Below are 21,844 nucleotides of genomic sequence, written 5' to 3' on the forward strand. Positions count from 1 at the left end.
CTGTATACTGTATAATAATTGAGACTGTCTTTTTACATAAGTTTGCATAATAAGACAGAAATAATACAACTATGCTATCAGGAATAGCCACTAAAGAGTTGCTTGCTGTAGTTTCAGCCGGTCTATTTTTTTCGCATGTGATATCTGGATAGCGTAACTCTGGTGGGCGTGGCTCGGAACTGTGTTGGATCTTTTATTTGTACGCCGAGCCTGATGTGGCCGTGAGATGGACACCAATTTTCTGTAGTCTAAGTGAGTGTTCTTAAATTTCTTCAGTGATGTTCTCCCTTGGAAATACATTTTTAGTCAAGTACCCCCTGACACAGGCAAAACAGTTTTGGGAGAAAAAAAAGCTCCAGTGCTGTAAAGTCCGATTTATTCAAGCCAAATAACAGTGAAGCTGACAAAGACATACATATGGCAAACATTGCGTGTACAAACAAAGAAAAACAGAAGACGTTGACACCAGAAGACATAAAAAGTGAAAACTCAAATGGGCAAAATGCTGCTAATAATAAAATAAAATGATATGTATGAATAACAAATCTGTTCACAGAATTAAATCTATAACACGTTTATAAATATTGTTTGGTTTACCAAATAAACTTCATAAATGAAAAATTAGCTCACAAATAATAATTAATGTTAACTCTTTTAGGATAAAAAAAGACTGCATTTAAAAAGTCATCACTTTGCATTGAACATTTGACTTGAATTGAACAGAACGTGACGGAGTGATTTATGAAAAGGGGGAAAAAAAAGACAAAATCGGGGAAATGAGGAACCAAAAAGAAAAAAAAAGATTATACTACATTTGTAAAAACACATGAACACAGAAAAACGAATTACATTTTTTTATAAATCTACAAAAACACAAAATCTATTTCAACCTTTTATTGCTCAACAAATGTAGAGCCAATGTAACCCACCCCAGGGTATTTACACCTCTAGATTCTTCAAGGAGCTTGGAGAAACAAATAAACGACGGAATTAAAAACTAGAACTTTAGTAAAAACCATTGAACATTGAACACTAAAAATGCCAGGTAGATATCATATTTATTAGTAAATCACAATGACCAGCGCCTGAAAATCATGACAAAAAGTTAACGGACACCAGGGCAGACAACTCTGAAAAGTTCCTGCCCAGCCATAAAGTTGCCTGCCCAATTTTTCACAACTTGAAACACAATAAGACGACTAATCGCAAAAAAACAAAACATTATTGCAAAGTATTAAGGATTGATAATCAGAATATATAACAGAACAGCACTTTAAAACTAAGTTTATTATAAATCTACTCATAACATTCATTGCATGTATATGACATTGCTGTTTTCAATCTGTAAACATATATTTACTCATCTTCATTCATGCAATGTTTGCATTGCCTTGTCTGCTACAAGCCACCTGAACTCCCCTTTCCACGATGCTTTTAATGTATGTTTACGTTTTGTAGCGTCATACATTTTGTTAGCTTCTTTTGAGTATTTCTTCTGGGGCTGAGGTTTTGGCTTGATTCCTAACTACTTATCCATTTTTCTTTGGGGTGGCAGTAGCTCAGGAAGTAGAGCGCTCGTCTTCAGATCAAGGGATCCCAGTTCGAATCCCGGCTTGTCCGTGTTACATGTTGAAGTGTCCTTGGGTAAGACACTGAACCCCTAATACCCCCAATGAGCAGGTTAGCGTCTTACATGGCTGCAATACAAGGCCGCTATTGGGAAATGTGGAGTACATTGGGAAGTCATTGACTTGAAAAGCGCTATATAAATGCAGATCATTTCATTTCTTGTGTTCTCTGTGCCTCTACTTTGGAAAATGATAAGACCTTATAAGGCTCGGGAAAGTCCGAAAGCAGGAAGTTATTTGAAGCAGGCTTCTGATTGGCAGCCGAGTATGCAAATTGCCAAACAAACTGAAATTTCCAAAAGCAAACGTTTGATTTGATAGAAAAATAGTTTTGTTTTTTTCCTTGAAAAGGTTGTCGGCCACCCAGGCGGAGACGTTTTGTAAGTTGTACGCCCGACGTAAAAGATGCACGCCCCGGGCGTCCGGGCAGACGTTGTTTCAGACACTGCAATGACCCATGATTTATTTTCGGACCCAGTACCCAAGCTACTCAATGGGTTTTGGGGGGCTATCAGTTGCCCGTTGGCACCGATTTGAAGACCCCTGCTCTAATATCAGTAGTAAGATTAACGAAGTAGTAGTAGTAGTAGTAGTGACAAGAAGATATCATAATTGCCTTCTTTTTGTTTTAAAGAAATACAACATTAGGTAAATTTTTAAAAATAAATTTTATTCACACATTTACAATTGTAAAATGGCAACTCATTGTATTTATAAATCTTGAAGCAAAAACCATTATTGTCACTTCAACTTCAATCCCTTAGTGTTAGCACACTTTAATTAGACACAACAGTGCAAATCACAACCAGGAATGCATCAATTATCATTACCTACTTTCCAGTAGAGATTTAAAGTTTGGTGAGCAAACCATTTTGTTTTTGACATTTCCCAACACAGTTAAGTCACCTGATCGTCCCTCGGCGTCAACTGAAACCAGTTCCTGTAACAAATTCAAAAGACAAATGGCGGAGTGGAGTTCTTGTTCTATGGTTCTATGATCCAACAACAAATAGTGGCTTATACAGAAGAGAGTAATTTCCCTTGCCAAGTCATTCGATACCTGAAGGAAAGAACATGATGCTCCAAGCGACACATCCAGTGTGATTTGACCCAAAATGAGCTGCACTTGACCAGACTTTCGCACCAGCATTTTTCCAATAAGACCCTCACGCAGATCTTTCAAATTACAGTTGTTCTCTTCATTTGGCTCCTCCTGTAAAATATTCCAAATTAGCCACACAAAATCAATCATAGGACTAGTCCGCAGTTGCGACATTAGCTACCTGAGGTTCTGCTTTTAGGAGAACTGACTGACCGTCCTCAGACTTCATCTCAGTCTTTATCGGCTTGTACTCCTTGGTAGGTGGCTGACCGGGCAGTGTGTCCGGAAGCTGCATGAAGAACAGCTCCTCACCTTTACTTAAGCTCCACTTGTTCAGAAGATCTGGCAGAAGATCCGGCTCAGGCAGTTGAGGAGGCTTAAAAGCACACTCAGTCTTCTTTAAATCTTTATCCTCAGACTCCTCCTTCACTAAAAATGAAAATATTATTTTTCAAATATCTAAAGTCTTTCGGTGCTTGGTGGTTAAATCAAAAAATTGCGATGATATAGGGTAAAAATAAAATAATAACATACATTGTGAAGCAGCATTTGTTCTCCTGCCAACAAACACAATAGGATTCTCACAGATGAATTAAATATCAGATGTGCAAGTCTATTGTTTAGTTCTAATTAATTCCCTAAAAACAAAACTGTTAGCGCTACTGCATTTACGGTCTCACGTTAACAGTAAACATTTATTTGATTTTACCGTTTTTCAAAGTGACTCCTGTATTGTACATTAAAGGTGGTAATTAATGCGTTAAAGTTTATGTTTTGCTTTTTGTCTTATTGTGGGAAGCCAATTATTTCTTTATGAAAAAATAAATGTGTGGTAATAAATGTGACTTTTAACTGCTAAACCAATGATCAATAGATAGCATACTTTTAACCGTGAGTTCATCCTCATCTATTTTTTCAATTTTAGTTTTAGGAGAATTGAATTCCTCTTTAAAACTCCATCCCGACACAGCCAGAGGAAGTTGAACCGGGCAGCTCCGCTTTTCACCCCTAAGGACTGGATCATCTATAAACTGAAAACGTGTAGTGGAAAATAATCAAACTAACAGCATTTAGAAAGTAACCTATTAATTACTTTTCTTGAATACTCACGCCATCTTTTTCCAGTTTCCGAATTATTTCTTTGGTTTCCTCCTCAGTTTCTCTGTTCTCTTTTTTAATATTGATGATTGGAGGTGGGCCAGAGTTTGGGGTCTCACGTTCACTTTCGTAACCTATTTTAAAATAAACCACAGGAGTCAGTTAAGCGTCTGGTATGATCCAAAGCAGAGACATGACATACACAAACTGCAGACTGACCTTTTCTTCTGATGAGCATTTCTCCTGGGCCCTGCTCAAAGATAGAATGTGACTGGATGATCTCTGGACGACCGCGCCCCCTGCCTCTCTCTCTCGGACCTCTGCCCCGGGGTAACTCAATCCGGTCTTTCTTTTGCCTTCCTTCATCCTTGACTCTTATGAACCAGATTTAAATTTAAAACAGAACAGCTATTTCACATCAACCCATACCATGATCCATCTTAGTCTTATTGTGAACTTACCCTTCTTTGACCTTTCGACCAATAATGTTGGGTGTAAACGTTTTCTAAATGGAGGAAAATACAAGATCTTATGGAAAGGTGAGGAACAGAGATTCAAGTATTTGCTGTGAGTAGTGACCTTTTTCACCCCCCCCAGGGTGAGATCTCTGGAACGCATTCCAGGAAGGCGACCGGCACTGATGGTAGCAGTTTTTCTGTGGCCCATAAACTGGCTCATCCCGACCCCCCCTGGTGGTGGCACGTGATGAGCACTGGGATCCCCTGCACCTAAATCAGTCATCGTTTCAGTGGTGGGCCGTCAAGGCTTGCGAAGCCTTCTCTGCAAAAAATATTTGAATTGTGTGATGTTAAATATATTCTGCCCATGAATACTTAAATAATTCCAAATTATCTGTCAGCTTCCTTGCATTGCTTTTCCCCTGGTTACGCTGTTCCTAGATGAGTGCTTTTATATTTAAGCATCTAACCAATCATATTTAAGCCATTACTTATGCCAGAATAAAAACTACCCGGAAACCGCTCCCATCACTTGAGTTAGAGGTGAGTTTGACACTGATGGAATTGTTCAGGATGTCCATAAGAAGCGTTCCAGCATACCACATACATTCCAAAACACCACAAAAGGCAAATTACTGTATGCGTCGCATAAAAGTCTTGGCGGCAACCTTGTGACGTAGGCATTTAGAAATCCTTTGTACATGGCAACATGAAATTTCAATGGAGAAGTAACATTCCAATATCAGTCCAAGCTCTTAATGGCAAAGAATAAATTTGCGTTAAATTCCATTCATTTAATTCAGAATCTAATTCGGTGGTTACCGATTTGGCCAGTAGGTGGTCCTTACGACTTTCCACCCGAATTAATTTGACATAGCCTATATTGTCTCTAGCATTTATCATGAATAGAGCAATAGTCTAAATGTATTTTAATTGTAGCTTTAAAATTATCAATTTCTCGGTTCATTGATATGGATAATGGTTGATCAGTCCAGAAAGAAAATAGTAGACACACACAAATAAATAATGCACGTGTTTGATACTGACGAACTACATTTATTTGCATGACGAGGAAATTGAATCAAACGAAAGGAAAACAAAAAAAGCAGCTATAGCAAAGCAAAAAAACTATTGAGATTTTACTGACAAGACATTGTTGACACAATTCTGAGAAAGTGGGAATGAGGGAAGAAATTGGGGAGCAACAATAAAATTACTGATCCATGAACGGTGTTAAAACAATATTTAGATGTCTTTTGAGACTTTTTGTGACTAAAGGCTATACAGATAAACAAGCCTGAACTTTTCTACAAAGATAGTGTGGAGTGATGATGCCACATTCAAAATAAATGGTTCGATTAACAGACACATTTGCACCAACTGGGGACCTGAGAATCCACATGTTATGGTTAAGCACTATGATAATTTACCAGGATTTAACTGCGTTTTCATACTTTCTGTAGCATTTAAGATTGAATTTATTTTCTTCAAAGTCAATTATGGCTGCAATCACTCAGTTAAATCGATTCAGTCTAGAAATAAAGAAAATAAAAAACGGGTCATCAGCTGCTAAAACGTGTACACATTTTAGGGAAATCCTGTATGTTCCATGTTTAGAAAAACTATTAAATTCAAGATACCCTAGTGACGATCCGTTTGACAGAATGTTCTGTGAGAAAATGGTTATTTTGAAGAACAGCCAATTGGTAATATTGTGAATTAATACATTATTGTTTAGACAAGCCAGGATAAAAAGTAGATATAGCAAAGCAAAAAAAAACTACTGAGATTTTACTGACAAGAAGTGCCAAATAGAGCTCATGCGGGGTCAACAACACAGCAGATATAGACACGTTGTCAAATGCCACCGGCATACATTAGCTGCTAGTGTATAAAAATGGCGTTTTATGTGCTAGTGACTAGCACATAAAACGCAATTTTTTAAACTTGTCTTTTGGCACATTAAACGCCATGTTTTGAATTTGTCTTTTAACACAAACACACAAGACTAGCCACTTACGTCAGTTGAGATTGTAAATCTTGAGAAGGCAAAATGTCCACACTTGTGGGAAGAATCGCGAGACACAGTTGAAGTCTTTGCAGCTTACTCACACGCTGTCATATGTCACTTCCGGGTGTCGTGAACTGCAAGCCATCTTGTAATTTTAAAGGTTATTTAGTGCCTCCTGTTCAGTGTTGTGCACGTTACTTTAAAGAAAATAATTGATTTTATATACTTACTAGTTTGTCCAAAAAGTAACCGAGTTAGTAACTGAGTTACTCTATAGTAAAAGTAATTAGTTACGAGGGAAAGTAACAATTTCCGTTACTTTAAAAAGAAGTTGTGTGTCAGAGAATTTGAGATTTTCTGCGCAGTGTTCGAGTCAGTTCACTAGACAGGTAGTTGTGTTCTAGAACCTTATAAAATATATTTCACCTCACTAGCAATAGATTTATCCTGCACTTGAAGTGCAACCAAAGTAAACAGTAAACAAAATAATAGAATAACAACCAGCAGTAAACCATATAACGCGAGTTTAATAAATTAATACTAACTTGAGTACAGTAGGCCATTGTAGGGATGGGAATTCAACTATTTTAAGAGAACTGGGTTTTTCAGATTGACTCACTAAAAAAAGCAGGCTCTTTCGGCTCCCATATGTCTCTTTAAGGTTTAGTTGGTGTCTAATCCATATATATTCTCATTTATGAAGTATAATCATTAATAACTTTAAAATGAGAAAAATAAAGTAAAATGAACACTTGAACGTTAACACTGATAAACACAGGAAACATACACAATATTTAGACATTGACCAAGAAAAAGATAAAATACAAAACAATTGTCACCTTTTTTAATACCCAACCAATTCAAAGACGACAGCACAGAATCCCTGACAAAAATTTTCATTTTGACCAATCACAAGTATGGTGTCGTGTAATACACTCCCCTTCCTGCGGTGTCGCTGTATACTAATGTGCAGCCTTGTACTTGTGCTTGAGAACTACCGAGGAAGAAGTTAAGCAAACACTCTTTGAATGTACCGTCCGTGCCTGTCTTGAATCCTACCAAAACCCTACTTCATACACAACATATTGTGCGCCTGCTGATTGCCGCTTCGCCATCACCCTCATTGACTATTACAGCCGATGGCCTGAGATTGCCTTCTGCTCAAATGTTACTTCTGCCTCTGTTATGACTTTTCTTTCCATTGTGTTTAGCAGAGAAGGTAATCCACAGGAAATTGCTACTGACAATGGCCCTCAGTTCGTGTCGACCGAGTTTGAAGCATTCCTTAGTGACAGGAACATAACACACCGTCACAGCTCTGTGTACTACCCACAGGCCAACGGTGAAATCGAGCGTTTCAACAGTCTTCAAGGACTGTCTACAAACAGCCAACATCGAAGGTAAACCACTGAAAGCCTTATTCACTGAGTTTTTACACACTTACAGAGCCACACCACATGCCGTGACTTTAGTGTCCCCCGCTGAACTGTTGCATGGTAGACAACTGAATACAAAGCTTCACATCACAGGTCTTCACTCCATGCGTCCCACTGCTGACAAAGGCAACATGCTACAAAACATACAAGTCAAGTCAAGTCAAGTCATCTTTATTTGTATAGCCCTAAATCACGAAGAGTCTCAAAGGGCTTCACAGATTATTACACTATATTACACAGACTATTTTTCAGCCGACGAGAAGAGTAGGCTATTCATATGCTATGGAGTAGAAGTGAGTTTTAAGTTTAGATTTAAACATTTCCACTGAGGTTGCAGATCGGATCTCAGGGGGAAGAGCATTCCACAGCACCGGTGGAAGAATGCTCTCAAACCACCAGAACACTTCTTTGCTCTTGGGATCACCAGAAGACCGGCACTCTCAGATCGTAGGCTTCGGACCGGGACATAGGGGCAAATCAGATCTGAAAGATAAGAGGGAGCAAGTCCATGTATTATTTTGTACAATACTAAGAGAACCTTGAAGTCACATCTATGGCTAACTGGGAGCCAATGCAGGTTAGCCAAAATCGGTGTTATGTGATCGTACTTTTTTGTCCTAGTTAAAAGCCTCGCTGCGGCATTTTGTACCAGCTGAAGAGACTTGATTCTAGACTTCGGGAGACCAGAGAGTAGTGCATTACAGTAATCGAGACGGGAGGTAACAAATGCATGAATTATAATTCCCGCATCAGACTGAGACAGTATTGAACGGATTTTAGCAATGTTACGAAGATGGAAGAAAGCGATTCTAGTAATTTTCTTTACATAGATAGATCAGATCTCAAATATGACACCTAAATTTTTAACTGAGTCACTCTGTGTGATGTGACATTTGTCAATGTTCACAGCAGTTTTTGAGAATAAGTCACGGCATTTGGATGGACCAATGACTAACATTTCGGTCTTTTCAGAGTTAAGACGCAAGAAATTGAGTGACATCCACTCTTTTATCTCAATGAGGCAGGCCTCCAAATTTCCACAGTTTAGTGTGGGAGATTCCTCCAACGGAAGATATAGTTGAGTGTCGTCTGCCTAGCAGTGGAAGCTGATATTGTACTTGCGAATAATATCACCTAATGGAAGCATGTAAATGCTGAAAAGAAGGGGGCCAAGCACTGAACCCTGCGGAACACCGTAGGTAACATTAAAGGGCTCAGATGTCATTTCACCATATTTAACACAGTGCGTCCTATCTGAGAGGTAGGATCTGAACCACAAGAGGACGGTTCCTGAGAGACCAATCCATTTTTCCAACCGTTCTAGTAGGAAATTGTGGTGCACTGTGTCAAAAGCAGCACTAAGATCCAGCAGCAGCAAAAGTGATGAAGCGCCAGAATCCATTGCCAGTAGGAGATCATTTGTTACCTTGATCAGAGCTGTCTCAGTAGAGTGGTTAGCCCTGAATCCTGATTGCATGGATTCAAAAAGGTTATTCTCGGATATGAAAACATTTAGCTGCTGTGCCACTACTTTTTCAAGTACTTTAGAGAGGAAAGGTAGGTTTGACACAGGTCTATAATTACTTAAGATTTCTGGATCAAGGTTGGGTCGTTTCAGTGTGGGTTTAATAACGGCGGACTTAAAAAGCTGCTGGAACTACACCTGAGGAGAGTGATATGTTTATAATATTTAGAACTGAAGGCCCAAGGACGCCAAAAAGACTTTTAATAAGTGAACCTGGGAGCGGGTCGAACTGGCAAGTTGTCGGTTTGGCCGCATTCACCACCTGTTTGAGATCATCAAGTGACAGTTCACTAAAACCGGACAATTTCCCAGGACAGCCACCCTGTCGTGCATCTGTAGATTTCAGCCGTTTAATATGTGTGGTCTTAATAATGTCTTTAGCAATTTCTTCCTGTATGCATTGAATCTTCTTAGTAGAGAAGACCATTAAGTCAAGCGATGCTACAGTGTCAAAAAGGGCTTTGGGATTGTTCTTTTGAGACGCAATCACCTTCGAAAGGTAAGCCGATTTTGCAGAGGCAAGGGCCGCTTTATACTTTAACAAGCTGTCACACCAGGTTTGATGGAAAACCTCAAGCTTGGTAGCGCGCCATTTTCTTTCCAATTTCCTGCATTCTTGTTTAAGGGTTCTAGTTTCATCAGTAAACCATGGCGTGCGTCTTTTAGGACGTGATTTTAGCTTTATGGGCGCTATTGAATCCAGGACACTAGTCAGGGTGGTATTGAACTCATTCATGAGTGAGTCAATCGAGCCATTGTATGAAGGAAAGGACGCAACTGCTCCAGGAAGGAGTTCAAAGAGCTCAGAAACTGTGCCAGTGCTTATATTGCGTCCGCTAAATCCTTCAGCTTTTTTAACTCTACATTTAGCTAGCACCTCAAATGTAACTAAATAATGATCCGAGATAACGGTAGTACACGGTAACACCATAAGGTTTGAGGTTAAAACTCCTCGAGTCAGAATCAAGTCTAGCGTGTTCTCATCTTTATGGGTTGGCAAATCAATCAGTTGATTAAAACCAAATGCATCAATTAGAGACCTAAACGCAATAGTAAGTGAACTGAGTGGGGAGTTCATATGAATGTTAAAGTCCCCCATAATTATAATTTTGTCTGCATAGGTTACTAGTTCAGACAAAAGTTCAGCAAATTCGTCTAAGAAAGTTGTGTATGGCCCAGGTGCGCGATAGATAGTTATTACATAAATTGACAATAGAGAGGACCGCATCACAAGAGCCTCAAACGCCTTGTAATTATTAGAGGTACGAGGATTAAATCTGAGCGATTTTTCAGAATTTAGCGCAACACCACCACCCCTTTTCAACGTGCGTGCTATTTGGCTACTCTCGTAGTCTGGGGGAGAAGCATAATTTAGCGCTAAATACTCATCCGGGCGTAACCAAGTTTCACAAAGACCCATACAGTTAAGTTTATAATCACGAATAATGTTATCAACAAGTAAAGCTTTTGGAGCAAGCGATCTAATATTTAACAGACCAAATTTTAGCTTTGCTGAATCATTTGACTTAGCTGAACTCTTTGTAGTCTTTGTCGAGATCTTCAAAAGATGCCGCGGTTGTGGCTTTTCGTGTGCGCTGAGTGTAAAGCTTCGGTTGTCCGGCGAGGAATGAATGGTGAAATTAGTTACATCCTCGCGTCCATCTTGCTGCTTAGACTTCGCACGCTTCACACATCTACCTGCACGGCAACCACGCTTCTGTTTTCTGTCCTTACGGCGCCGTTGTCGTCGTTTATTAAGAGGAATAGCTGTCCACAAGGATGCCGGATCTCTTTGAAATTCGCTCGGTATATCATAGGCGGTATAAAAAGTGCCCGAAAAGTCGAAATTTAGACGCCCACCCAACCGAATAAGTTCGTCCCTACTGTTAGTGTTTTTGGCCACACATGTGTCCAAAAGTGAAAGCAAAAAAGACAAGAGAACGGCAATAAATGGAAGATTAGCTGGAGAGCAACTAGCCCCATGCATGCATCCATGCGCCGCCATGTTGACTATCATACAGTCCCCTCTTAACATCCATACTCATACTCTTGTTGTTCATCACTCTCCTCAGAGCAGCCAAAACCTTGCTTCCTTTATTCACTCTGTGCAATACCTCACACTCCATTCCACCAACTGCAGCCACATCACAACCCAAGTACCTAAAGCTTTCAACTTCTTCCAACACCTGTCCATGCAACCTGATTTCTAACGTCATGCCCACTCCATCACGTGAACATTTCATCATCTAACTCTTCCCAACATTGACACGTAACTTACGCCTATCACATACTCTTCCAAACTCTGTTACCAACCTTCTCAATGTTTCCTCAGAATCAGCCATAAGCGCTGTGTCATCTGCAAACAACAACTGACTTACCTGCCACATTGTTCCACTGTTGTCCATCATCTCTACAACTCTGCCAAAAATCTTGCATTCACCTCTCTCACCACACCATCCATGTACACATTAAACAGCCATGGTGACATCACACACCCCTATCTCACACCGGTCAACACAGGGAACCACTCACTTGTCTCACTCCCTACTCTTTCACATGCTCTGCTGTTCATTTACAAACTCTTAAACCATCCAACCCAGGTGCCTTCCCCCCTCTCATTTCTTTCACTGCCTCTTGCACCTCCCATGTTTCCACAGGCTTCACATTTAAATCACCCAACATGGGCATTCTCTCCATACCATCGATCGCCTCGACTCTCACTTCTCTCCCATCTTCCACATTTAGCAACTCCTCAAAATACTCTGCCCATCTCGTCCTGACTGCCGTTAACCAGCAATCTGCCATCTTTATCTTTCACCTTCTCTTCCTTTCCAGACTCACTGTTTCTTACTTTTTTCACTTCTTTCCAGAACACTTTTCTCCTTTCCTCAAAGTTCACTCCTATCTTTTGACACATTCATCATTTGCTTTCCTTTTCGCTGCTTCCACTGCCGCTTTTACCAACCTTTTCTTCACTTTATATCTTTCATACGCATCGCCACTCTTATCTTGCAGCCACTCCTCAAAGGCATGTCTCTTTTCTGCCACAGCCTCTGATACCTCATCATTCCACCATTCACTTCCTTTCCTAATACCTCGACCAACTTTTCTCATTCCACACACTTCTTTTGCACTCCTCAACACTGCCTCTTTAAACCACTTCCATTCAATTTCCACACCCTCCATTTCTCTTCCACTAACCCGTTAATACTCTTCCCTTATCCTCTCTTTAAACTCTCTTTCCTTTTCTGCCTTATTCAACTCTGACATTTTCACCTCTTCCCTCACACTCTTCTTATAACTAGCCCTCCACGATCCATCTATTCTCAGTTTTCCTTCCACATAAAAATGATCAGACATACCATACACACTAGCTGTAAACACTGACGGTGATTAGTTGGACTGGCATAGGTTGGGTTGTGGGTATTGCGGGGGTCGGCTCATTACACATTTTCCGTTCTGTTATGCCCTCTCCTGTTTAGTTTGAGTCGGAGGAAACCTGTACTTGCCCATTCTGAGTGTAAGAATGTTTTTGTTCTGTTTTGTCCCGGAGTTTTGGACGACTTTTATTTTGTTAAATAAAAGTTATGATTGTCAACGCAAATGAGTTCTCCCTTCCTGCCTCCTGCCTCTGTTCTGGTTCGCTTTACCCCGTGACAGAATGAGCCAGCCAAGAAATGAACTCAGCGGACGATCCCATCCGACTCCCGTGCCTGCCTGTCCGACCCCCCCTGCCGAGCGCCGAGTCCGATCCGTCCGACGCCGATGGCGCCTGCCTCTCCTCGTTCCTGCTTGTCCGGAGGAGGGAGCGGGGTTGCCCCAATCGAGAGCGTCGACCCATTCAGGGGTGCGAGGGGGGTTTTGGGTATTGCCCCGGGAAGATATGACGCCTGCCTGTTCGACTCTCCTGCCTGCCTGTTCGACTCTCCTGCCTGCCTGTTCGACTCCCCTGCCTGCCTGTTCGACTCCCCTGCCTGCCTGTTCGACTCCCCCTGCCTGCCAGTCCGACTCCCCCTGCCTGCCAGTCCGATTCCGCCTGTCCTGTCTTGCCGGTTCGATTCCGCCTGTCCTGTCTTGCCGGTTCTAATTCCGCCTGTCCTGTCTTGCCGGTTCTAATTCCGCCTGTCCTGTCTTGCCGGTTCTGATTCCGCCTGTCCTGTCTTGCCGGTTCTGATTCTGCCTGTCCTGATCCCGACTCTCCTGTTTTGCCTGTCCTGATTCCAACTCTCCTGTTTTGCCTGTCCTGATTCCGACTCTCCTGTTTTGCCTGTTCTGATTCCGACTCTTCTGTTTTGCCTGTTCTGATTTTGCCTGTTCTGATTCTGTCCAGTTCTGATTCTGCCTGTTCTGATTCTGCCTGTCCTGATTCCGACTCTCCTGTTTTGCCTGTCCTGATTCCAACTCTCCTGTTTTGCCTGTACTGATTCTGACTCTCCTGTTTTGCCTGTTCTGATTCCGACTCTCCTGTTTTGCCTGTTCTGATTCTGTCCGGTTCTGATTCTGCCTGTTCTGATTCTGCCTGTCCTGATTCCGACTCTCCTGTTTTGCCTGTCCTGATTCCGACTCTCCTGATTCCGCCTGTCCTGATTTCGACTCTCCTGATTCTGCCTGTCCTGTCTTGCCGGTTCTGATTCTGCCTGTCATGTCTTGCCGGTTCTGATTCTGCCTGTCCTGTCTTGCCGGTTCTGATTTCGCCTGTCCTGTCTTGCCGGTTCTGATTTCGCTTGTCCAGTTTGCCCGCCGGACCCCCTGCCGAGCGCCGAGTCCAGTCGTCCGACGCCAATGGCGCCTGCCTCTCCCCGTTCCTGCGTGTACGGAGGAGGGAGCGGGGTTGCCCCAATCGAGAGCGTCGACCCATTCCGACTCCGCTGCCGATCGCCTGTCCGACCCCCCCTGCCAAGCGCCGAGTCCGATCCGTCCGACGCCGATGGCGCCTGCCTCTCCCCGTTCCTGCGTGTTGGGAGGAGGGAGCGGGGTTGCCCCAATCGAGAGCGTCGAACCATTCCGGGGTGCGAGGTAATAATTTTTCTTTTTTTGGGACCTCTGGAGCTGTCCCTTAAGGGGGGGCTCTGTCGTGTCCAGCATGGTCGCCATGGCGACCGGCTGGCCCCGCCCCTGGGCACCGGCTGTAGTAAATCAGCTAATTTGCATGTGTGCTACTTAAGGTTGGGTTGTGGGTATTGCTGGGGTTGGCTCATTACACAGTTTCCGTTCTGTTATGCCCTGTTTAGTTTGAGTATGAGGAAACCTGTACTTGCCCATTCTGAGTGTAAGAATGTTTTTGTTCTGTTTTTTTCCGGAGTTTTGGACGACTTTTATTTTGTTAAATAAAAGTTATGATTGTCAACGCAAATGAGTTCTCCCTTCCTGCCTCCTGCCTCCGTTCTGGTCCGCTTTACCCCGTGACACATACATGCTAACCTTTTGACAATGAAAGGCAGTAGATGTTATAGCACACACAATTTTTCACACCCGAAACTTAATACATCTCCAGAATATAGAAAACAAACAAACAAGATGTTCTTGTTTGAAACTAGCAGTGGCAAACTTTTACCAAAAGGGAAATCTAATGTGATTGTTGGAGCAGCTTATTCATGCACACGGACAAAAAATAAAGCAGCCGGTTTTTAAATTTAAAAAATAGGTTGATTTGAAAGAACAACAATGTTTTTCGACGGAAAAAAGTGGTAGTCTGACGCTTAAAGTGGTACTGTTGGTGAGAATGTGACATTTAATGGCTAACATGAAATTAAATTTTTTACAAAAATTGCATGAATTTTAATCATATATATACGATACATCAAAGTATGTATTTTTTATAAATGTAATTTTGATGTAGCCATTTGTAAATTCTGGTCTTTCTGAGAAGCCTAGTGCAAGGTTTTTAAAACTATTGGATTATATTGTTTTACTGTTGGATGTCATCAAAATCTATCGTTGTGTACTCCAAACCACGGACAGATAACCTTTGTGGTTAATTTATCTAATAAACCCCTGAAACATACCGATGCCCCGCCAGCGGGCTGTCAGACTGTTGAAAAGCAAAGTTATCTTCACGACGTCTCCAGTCAATAAAATATATCATGCCACATATTGGAAAACTTTCGGGATTCAATATATGATGACCATTTTAAAACATACTGATCACAGAAAGACCACGATTAGTCTGAAATTCAATTACCGTATTTTCCGCACTATGAGTTATAGGACGCACCCCGAAAAAATAGTTTTTGGTCCTATTTTTGACATACATAAGACGCACCGGATTATATGGCGCTACAATGGGAACGTCGACAAAACAGTCAGATAGTTCAGTCAAACTTATTACCCCCTTAACATTCCGAAAGCTTGCAAAGACGCAAATATGTGTTGCGAACACGTGCGGATGCGGTGTCCGTACGATGTCACTCAAATGCATTGTTCCATCATTCGGAAGGTTAAAGTCTTGGGATTCAAGAAATGCCAACCATTCCTTAGTTTCTATTTTCTTTTTCGCTCGCAAATTTACTGTATATATGACAATAAACACTTGGAATTGAGTTTAATTTAAAAATAGGCACTCCATTCCTTCCATTATCTGCACTGCTTATCACAGAAACATCGAGTTCAGTCTGAAACAAGATACAGGGATAATATATATAGCCAGAGTAGCTTACCGAAGTCGTTGTGTTCATAATAATGTGCAGCCGTGGTCCTCTTATAGTCGTGAGTTTAGTAAATCCAGGAGAATAAAATATTTACAAATACAAAATAGTAAAAAAATGCTTTCTGTATGCCGTCAGCCACGTGCTATACGCATTCATCTTTTTCGGCCAATTCCAGGCTTTGTTTTGCCGTTCAAGCCAATGCCAGCCTGTAAATGATAAAAAGGATCCGCCCCTTGACCTCCGAATAACTTTAGCCAATAGTGATCGATTCAACTGATGATTGACACGTCTTTTTTGGCCAATTGCAGGCTTTGTTTTGCCGTTCAAGCCAATGCCAGGCTGTAAATGATAAAAAGGATCCTCCCCTTGACCTCCGAATAACTTTAGCCAATAGTGATCCATTCAAATGATGACACATTGGTTAGCCAATAAAAAACCGGTAAATAAATCCCAGCATACACCGCGGACTACTTTGCGTTGGGGGGAAAATCTAGTCGGCGGCTGCAAGTTTGTTGCAAGACTTTGCGAATTAATTTTGTTCCATAAATAAGGCACACTGTATTATAAGGCGCATGGTCAGCTTTTGAAAAAAATAAAGGCTTTTAGGTGCGCCTTATAGTGCGGAAAATACGGTAGTCTGAGATAACCGAAAACTATAAAGGTATAGGTATAAGGTATAACTCACCTAAAAAGTGTTGCAATAATTCACTCATGAAGCCATGAACAACATGGTCTTGTTACATTCATGAGAGTCCATGGAATCCAACTGGATAAAATATTTAGTCCCTAAAAAAAAAGGATGGAAAAAAAAAGGCACACCTAAAGCCATTTCTTCACCATTTGACATTCTCTGTCATCAGTTCGTTTTGCACCATAATTCCTCTTCAAAAGCAAAACAGACTCGTGAGATGATTTCCAATATGGCTGTTAGCCTCTGACATTCTGAGTGACACCACGCTCGGCCAATTGCAAGCTTATTTTCATGGTCCTTAGCCTACCATAGCCCATTAATGCCTGTATTAAGAAAACATACATGACCTACTTTTGCACCAAAAATCTTTAGCCAATAGTGACCAGTGTTGGGCAGGTTACTTTAAAAAAGTAATTAGTTAGAGTTACTCACTACTTCTTCCAAAAAGTACCTGAGTCAGTAACTGAGTAACTCTATCGCTTGTTTTACTCTCGTTTTACTCTTGCCTTATTGTTGTGTACTACTATACAGGACTGTCTCAGAAAATTAGAATATTGTGATAAAGTTCTTTATTTTCTGTATTGCAATTAAAAAACAAAAATGTCATACATTCTGGATTCATTACACATCAACTGAACTATTTCAAGCCTTTTATTATTTGAATATTGCTGATTTTGGCTTACAGCTGAAAAAAACTCAAAAATCCTATCTCAAAATATTAGAATACTTCCCCAGACCAAGTAAAAAAATAATTTTATAACAGCAAAACTAAATCAAACATTTGAAAATGTCCATTGATGCACTCAGTACTTGGTTGGGAATCCTTTTGCACGGATTACTGCATCAATCCGGCGTGGCATGGAGGCAATCAGCCTGTGGCATTGCTGAGGTGTTATTGATGCCCAGGATGCTTCGATAGCGGCCTTCAGCTCATTTGCATTTGTAGGTCTGGTGTCTTTCATCTTCTTCTTAACTATACCCCACAAATTCTCGATGGGGTTCAGGTCAGGGGAATTAGCAGGCCAATCAAGGACAGTGATGCCATGGTCAGTGCACCAGTTACTGGTGGTTTTGGCACTGTGGGCAGGTGCCAGATCATGCTTGAAAATGAAATCCTCATCTCCATAGAGCTTTTCAGCAGATGGAAGCATGTAGTGCTCTAAAATCTCTTGGTACACAGTTGCATTTACTCTGGACTTGATGAAACACAGTGGACCAACACCAGCAGCTGACATGGCTCCCCAAACCATTGCTGACTGTGGGAACTTCACACTGGATTTCAAGCAACTTGGATTTTGCTCCTCTCCAGCCTTTCTCCAGACTCTGGCGCCTTGACTTCCAAATGAAATGCAAAACTTGCTTTCGTCTGAAAAGAGGACTTTGGACCACTCTGCAACTGTCCAGTGCTTCTTCTCCATAGCCCAAGTCAGACGCTTCTTCCGTTGTCTTGAGTTCAGAAGTGGCTTGACCATGGGAATACGGCTATTGTAGCCCATTTCCCGGACACGTCTGTGAACTGTGGCTTTTGATACCTGGACTCCAGCTTCAGCCCACTGTCTTTGAAGCTCCCCCAAATTCTGGAAGCGGCTCTTCTTCACAATTTTGTTAAGGCTGCGGTCATCTCTCTTGGTTGTGCAGCGTTTCCGGCCACATTTTTCCCTTCCAACAGACTTTTTGTGGATATGCTTTGAAACTGCACTCTGTGAACAGCCTGCTCTTTGAGAAATTTCTTTTTGTGTCTTACCCTCCTGATGGAGGGTATCAATGATGGTCCTCTGGACAGCAGTCAGATCAGCAGTCTTCCCCATACTTGTGATTTAGTTTACTGAACCAAGCTGAGTGTTTTTAAGGCTCAGGAAACCCTCGCAAGGTGTTTCGAGTTAATTAGATGATTCAGGTGATTAGTTGAATAGCCTACTTGTATACTTTTTCATGATATTCTAATATTTTGAGATAGGATTTTTGAGTTTTCTTAAGCTTTAAGCCAAATTCAGCAATATTAAAATAATAAAAGGCTTGAAATAGTTCAGTTGATGTGTAATGAATCCAGAATGTATGACATTTTTGTTTTTTTAATTGCATTACAGAAAATTTAAGAACTTTATCACAATATTCTAATTTTCTGAGACAGTCCTGTATGTACAGCAACTTTGGGTGTCCTGAAACGGGCTTTGATATACAATGTATTGTTGTTGTTGTTGTTGTTGTTGTTGTTGTTGTTGTTGTTGTTGTTGTTGTTGTTGTTGTTGTTGTTGTTGTTGTTGTTGTTGTTGTTGTTGTTGTTGTTGTTGTTGTTGTTATTATTATTATTATAGTAAAACCAGGGAAAGTAACTATTTCTGTTACTTTAAACATAAGTTGTATGTCAAAGAATTGAAAATTTTCTGAGCAGAAATTTGAGTCAGTTGAATAGAGAAGAACAGATGGGTGGGTGTGATGTAGAATATTGTATTATTTTTTGCACCCCACAAGCAACATATTTATTATACACTTGAAGTTAAACAAAAATAAAGAGTAAACAATGTAATAAAATAACAATCTGCAGTAAACAATAACGCCTTTATTCCCAAAACTGATAGTGACCGATTCAAATGTTGATTGATTGACACATTGATTAGCCAATGAAATTCACAACATGAATTTATGCAATTTCATGGGGTGCATTTAAATCAGAGACAAAAATAAACGTGCGTAAATGCAACCCGGGATCCATTTTGATGCGCAATTATCATGCGCAAATGTGCACAATCAGTGATTGACTTGTGGAAAGAGAAGTCAGACATTTACAAATCTTTCACAATGTCTAGAAATTGCCTAAAGTAAATTACACAGGGCAGGGCATTTAGGGCTGTAAACTGGTTATCTCCAAATGGCCACTTTTGGAAACGCTTTTACATATGTTTAGTCAAATCGTGTAAAATACAATGTTTAGTTTTTCAGATTCTGATCAAATTTGACCTGGGACCAAATAAGGCTTCATGCTCTTGTCCCAGTTCTTTCCCAGCTAAGATGCCCATGCTACACTCATCTGCAGGCATTTGATTGCAAATAAAAACCTATTTCTGTGTGATACAACTCAGTGTTAGTAGCACTTGCAGTGATTATTTATTTATTACCTTTCAAAAGAGACCAAAACCGTCCATATTCTCCAAACGGTTCAAGAACAGCATTGATTTTCCTTTGGATTCGTCTTGCACAGGGATTTTAGGCGAATTGTACAGGCTTGTTAAGGGGTTACCGTTTAACGTTTTTTAGGTAACAAGTTAAGCACAAGAGTGAAAAAAAAAAACATACGAAACAAGTGACTAGCAACATCATTTAGCTTTGTTTGGTCTTGTGACAAACCAAAGCTGCTCGTAGTACCTTGTTTTTTTTGTGTCGTTTTTGCCCTTGAGAAGGTTGATAATGGAGTTTGGAAGAGTGTGTGATAGGCGTAAGTTATGTGTGAATGTTGGGAAGAGTAAGGTGAGGAAGTGTTTACGTGATGGAGTGGGCATGGCGTTAGAAATAAGGTTGCACGGACAGGTGTTGGAAGAAGTTGAAAGCTTTAGGTACTTGGGTTGCAGTTGGGGGAATGGAGTGCGAGGTATTGCACTGAGTAAATCAAGGAAGTAAGGTGTTGGGTGCTCTGAGGAGAGTGATGAGCAACAGGAGTATAAGTATGGATTTTAAAGGGGGCTGTATGGGAGTGTGATTGTGCCAACTCTGTTGGATGGTGAAGAGACTTGGAACCTGAACACAGATTTGAGAAGGAAATTACCGTAAAATCCGGACTATAGAGCGCACCTGATTATAAGCCGCACCCACTACATTTTAAGAGGATAACCGCTTTTGTACTTACACAAGCCGCACCTGTATATAAGCCGCATGCACCCACATTAAAACATGTTACACAATCACAAAATTAACCCAAATCCTACTTTGAGTCCTACGATTTTAACTGAGGGTGGGAATTTGTAGAGGTTTATTGTTCTATATTCTTTATCAATCATCCATTATCCGTTATCGGTCAAATCATACTATACTACAAAGCCAAGAGGCCGAGACACTTGCTCCCAGCCAAGAGGCTGAGTCAAGGTCCTAGCCACAAGGCCAAGCAGTGATCAGTGCGAATGTACCGATCCCGGAGGTACTGCAATACCGGGCCGATGCGTGGAGTGGACAGAGCAAGCTCTTATTCCATCTCCCATTGTAAAAATCGTGAGTGATCATATGCACTGAATTTTTTTTTTTTTTTGGTTTGAACAAATTTAATGACACTAATAACAGAAAACAATCATGACAATCTCAACAGCAATTAAGCACATTCACAATATAAGTCGGCTCGAACTGCAGATTAAGTTACGATCGCAGTTTTTTTTTGCTGGATATGCGATCATCCAGACATCAAGCGCTCGATGTTTATTAGCCACGGACTGCTATGTCGACAAGACCCAGCGGCCTACAAGGCAGCGAAGCAGAGTGGCAAGACAGCGGCGTGACCGCCGAACAAGGACATCAAGCGCTCGGTGCTACGACCACTCGACATCAAGCGCTCGGTGCTACGACCACTCGGGAGTGTTTATTAGCCACGGACTGCTATGTCAACAAGACCTACAAGACCAGCGGCCTACAAAGCAGCGAAGCAGAGTGGCAAGACAGCGGCGTGACGAAGAAGCGGGCCGGGCTAACAGCTAGGCTAAAGGCTAACTCCTCGACGAAGCGGGCCGGGCTAACAGCTAGGCTAAAGGCTAACCCCTCTAACATTCGCTCTCTGGACAATAAACTGGACCATTTAACAACTGGAAGAGGCATCGAACCGCGAGATGACGAACTGCTGCGCCAAAATTCTGACGAAGACATGGTTAATCTTATCTAACCCGGCTAACGCTCAAGGAAACTGTGCGGGTCAGATGTATCGACATTTCGTTCTGTATACACGTGTACACGAATGACAATAAAGTAAATCTGAATCTGAATCTGAATCTGATTATATTTCAATATGACGTTTTTAACAGCAAACACAATGTGAGGTTTGAACAACCCTTCTCGAAAATCTTAATAGCAATCAAGCATATTCACAATTTCATTATATAACATCTTTGTTAGTGTCAATAGATCCGTCCAGGCCAAAGTCGATTGTCTTTGGTCTGAACAAATCCACCGACACCAACAGCAGCAAAACAAACACGACAATCTCAACAGCCATCAAGCATATTCACAATTTTGTTATATCTGACAATATGACGTGACGATATGACGTTTTAAC

The 21,844-nt window shown here is 41.2% G+C and overlaps 1 protein-coding gene and 1 pseudogene across 2 annotated transcripts; both read right to left on the bottom strand.

The window, feature by feature from the left end:
- Positions 1 to 2,277: 2,277 nt before the first annotated feature.
- polr3d (polymerase (RNA) III (DNA directed) polypeptide D) lies at positions 2,278 to 6,442 on the bottom strand. Of its 2 annotated transcripts, none has more exons than XM_088335284.1 (9): positions 6,307 to 6,442; positions 4,408 to 4,608; positions 4,290 to 4,333; positions 4,048 to 4,202; positions 3,841 to 3,962; positions 3,614 to 3,761; positions 2,912 to 3,159; positions 2,689 to 2,841; positions 2,278 to 2,568 (listed from the first exon to the last, which is right to left on the bottom strand). In XM_088335284.1, exons 2-9 carry the CDS (start codon positions 4,567 to 4,569, stop codon positions 2,455 to 2,457), a joined length of 1,146 nt encoding a protein of 381 aa, XP_088191410.1. In that variant the 5' UTR covers positions 4,570 to 4,608; positions 6,307 to 6,442; the 3' UTR covers positions 2,278 to 2,454. The 2 variants fall into 2 exon arrangements, with proteins under 2 accessions (XP_088191410.1, XP_088191411.1); XM_088335285.1 differs by having other exon boundaries at positions 4,408 to 4,603; positions 6,307 to 6,416.
- A 14,261-nt stretch (positions 6,443 to 20,703) lies between these two features.
- Positions 20,704 to 20,873, bottom strand: LOC148364919 (U2 spliceosomal RNA; annotated as a pseudogene).
- Positions 20,874 to 21,844: the final 971 nt, after the last annotated feature.

The sequence above is a fragment of the Urocampus carinirostris genome, chromosome 5 (assembly GCF_059441175.1).
Source record: "Urocampus carinirostris isolate Australia breed hairy pipefish chromosome 5, RoL_Ucar_1.0, whole genome shotgun sequence".
NCBI lineage: Eukaryota > Metazoa > Chordata > Actinopteri > Syngnathiformes > Syngnathidae > Urocampus > Urocampus carinirostris.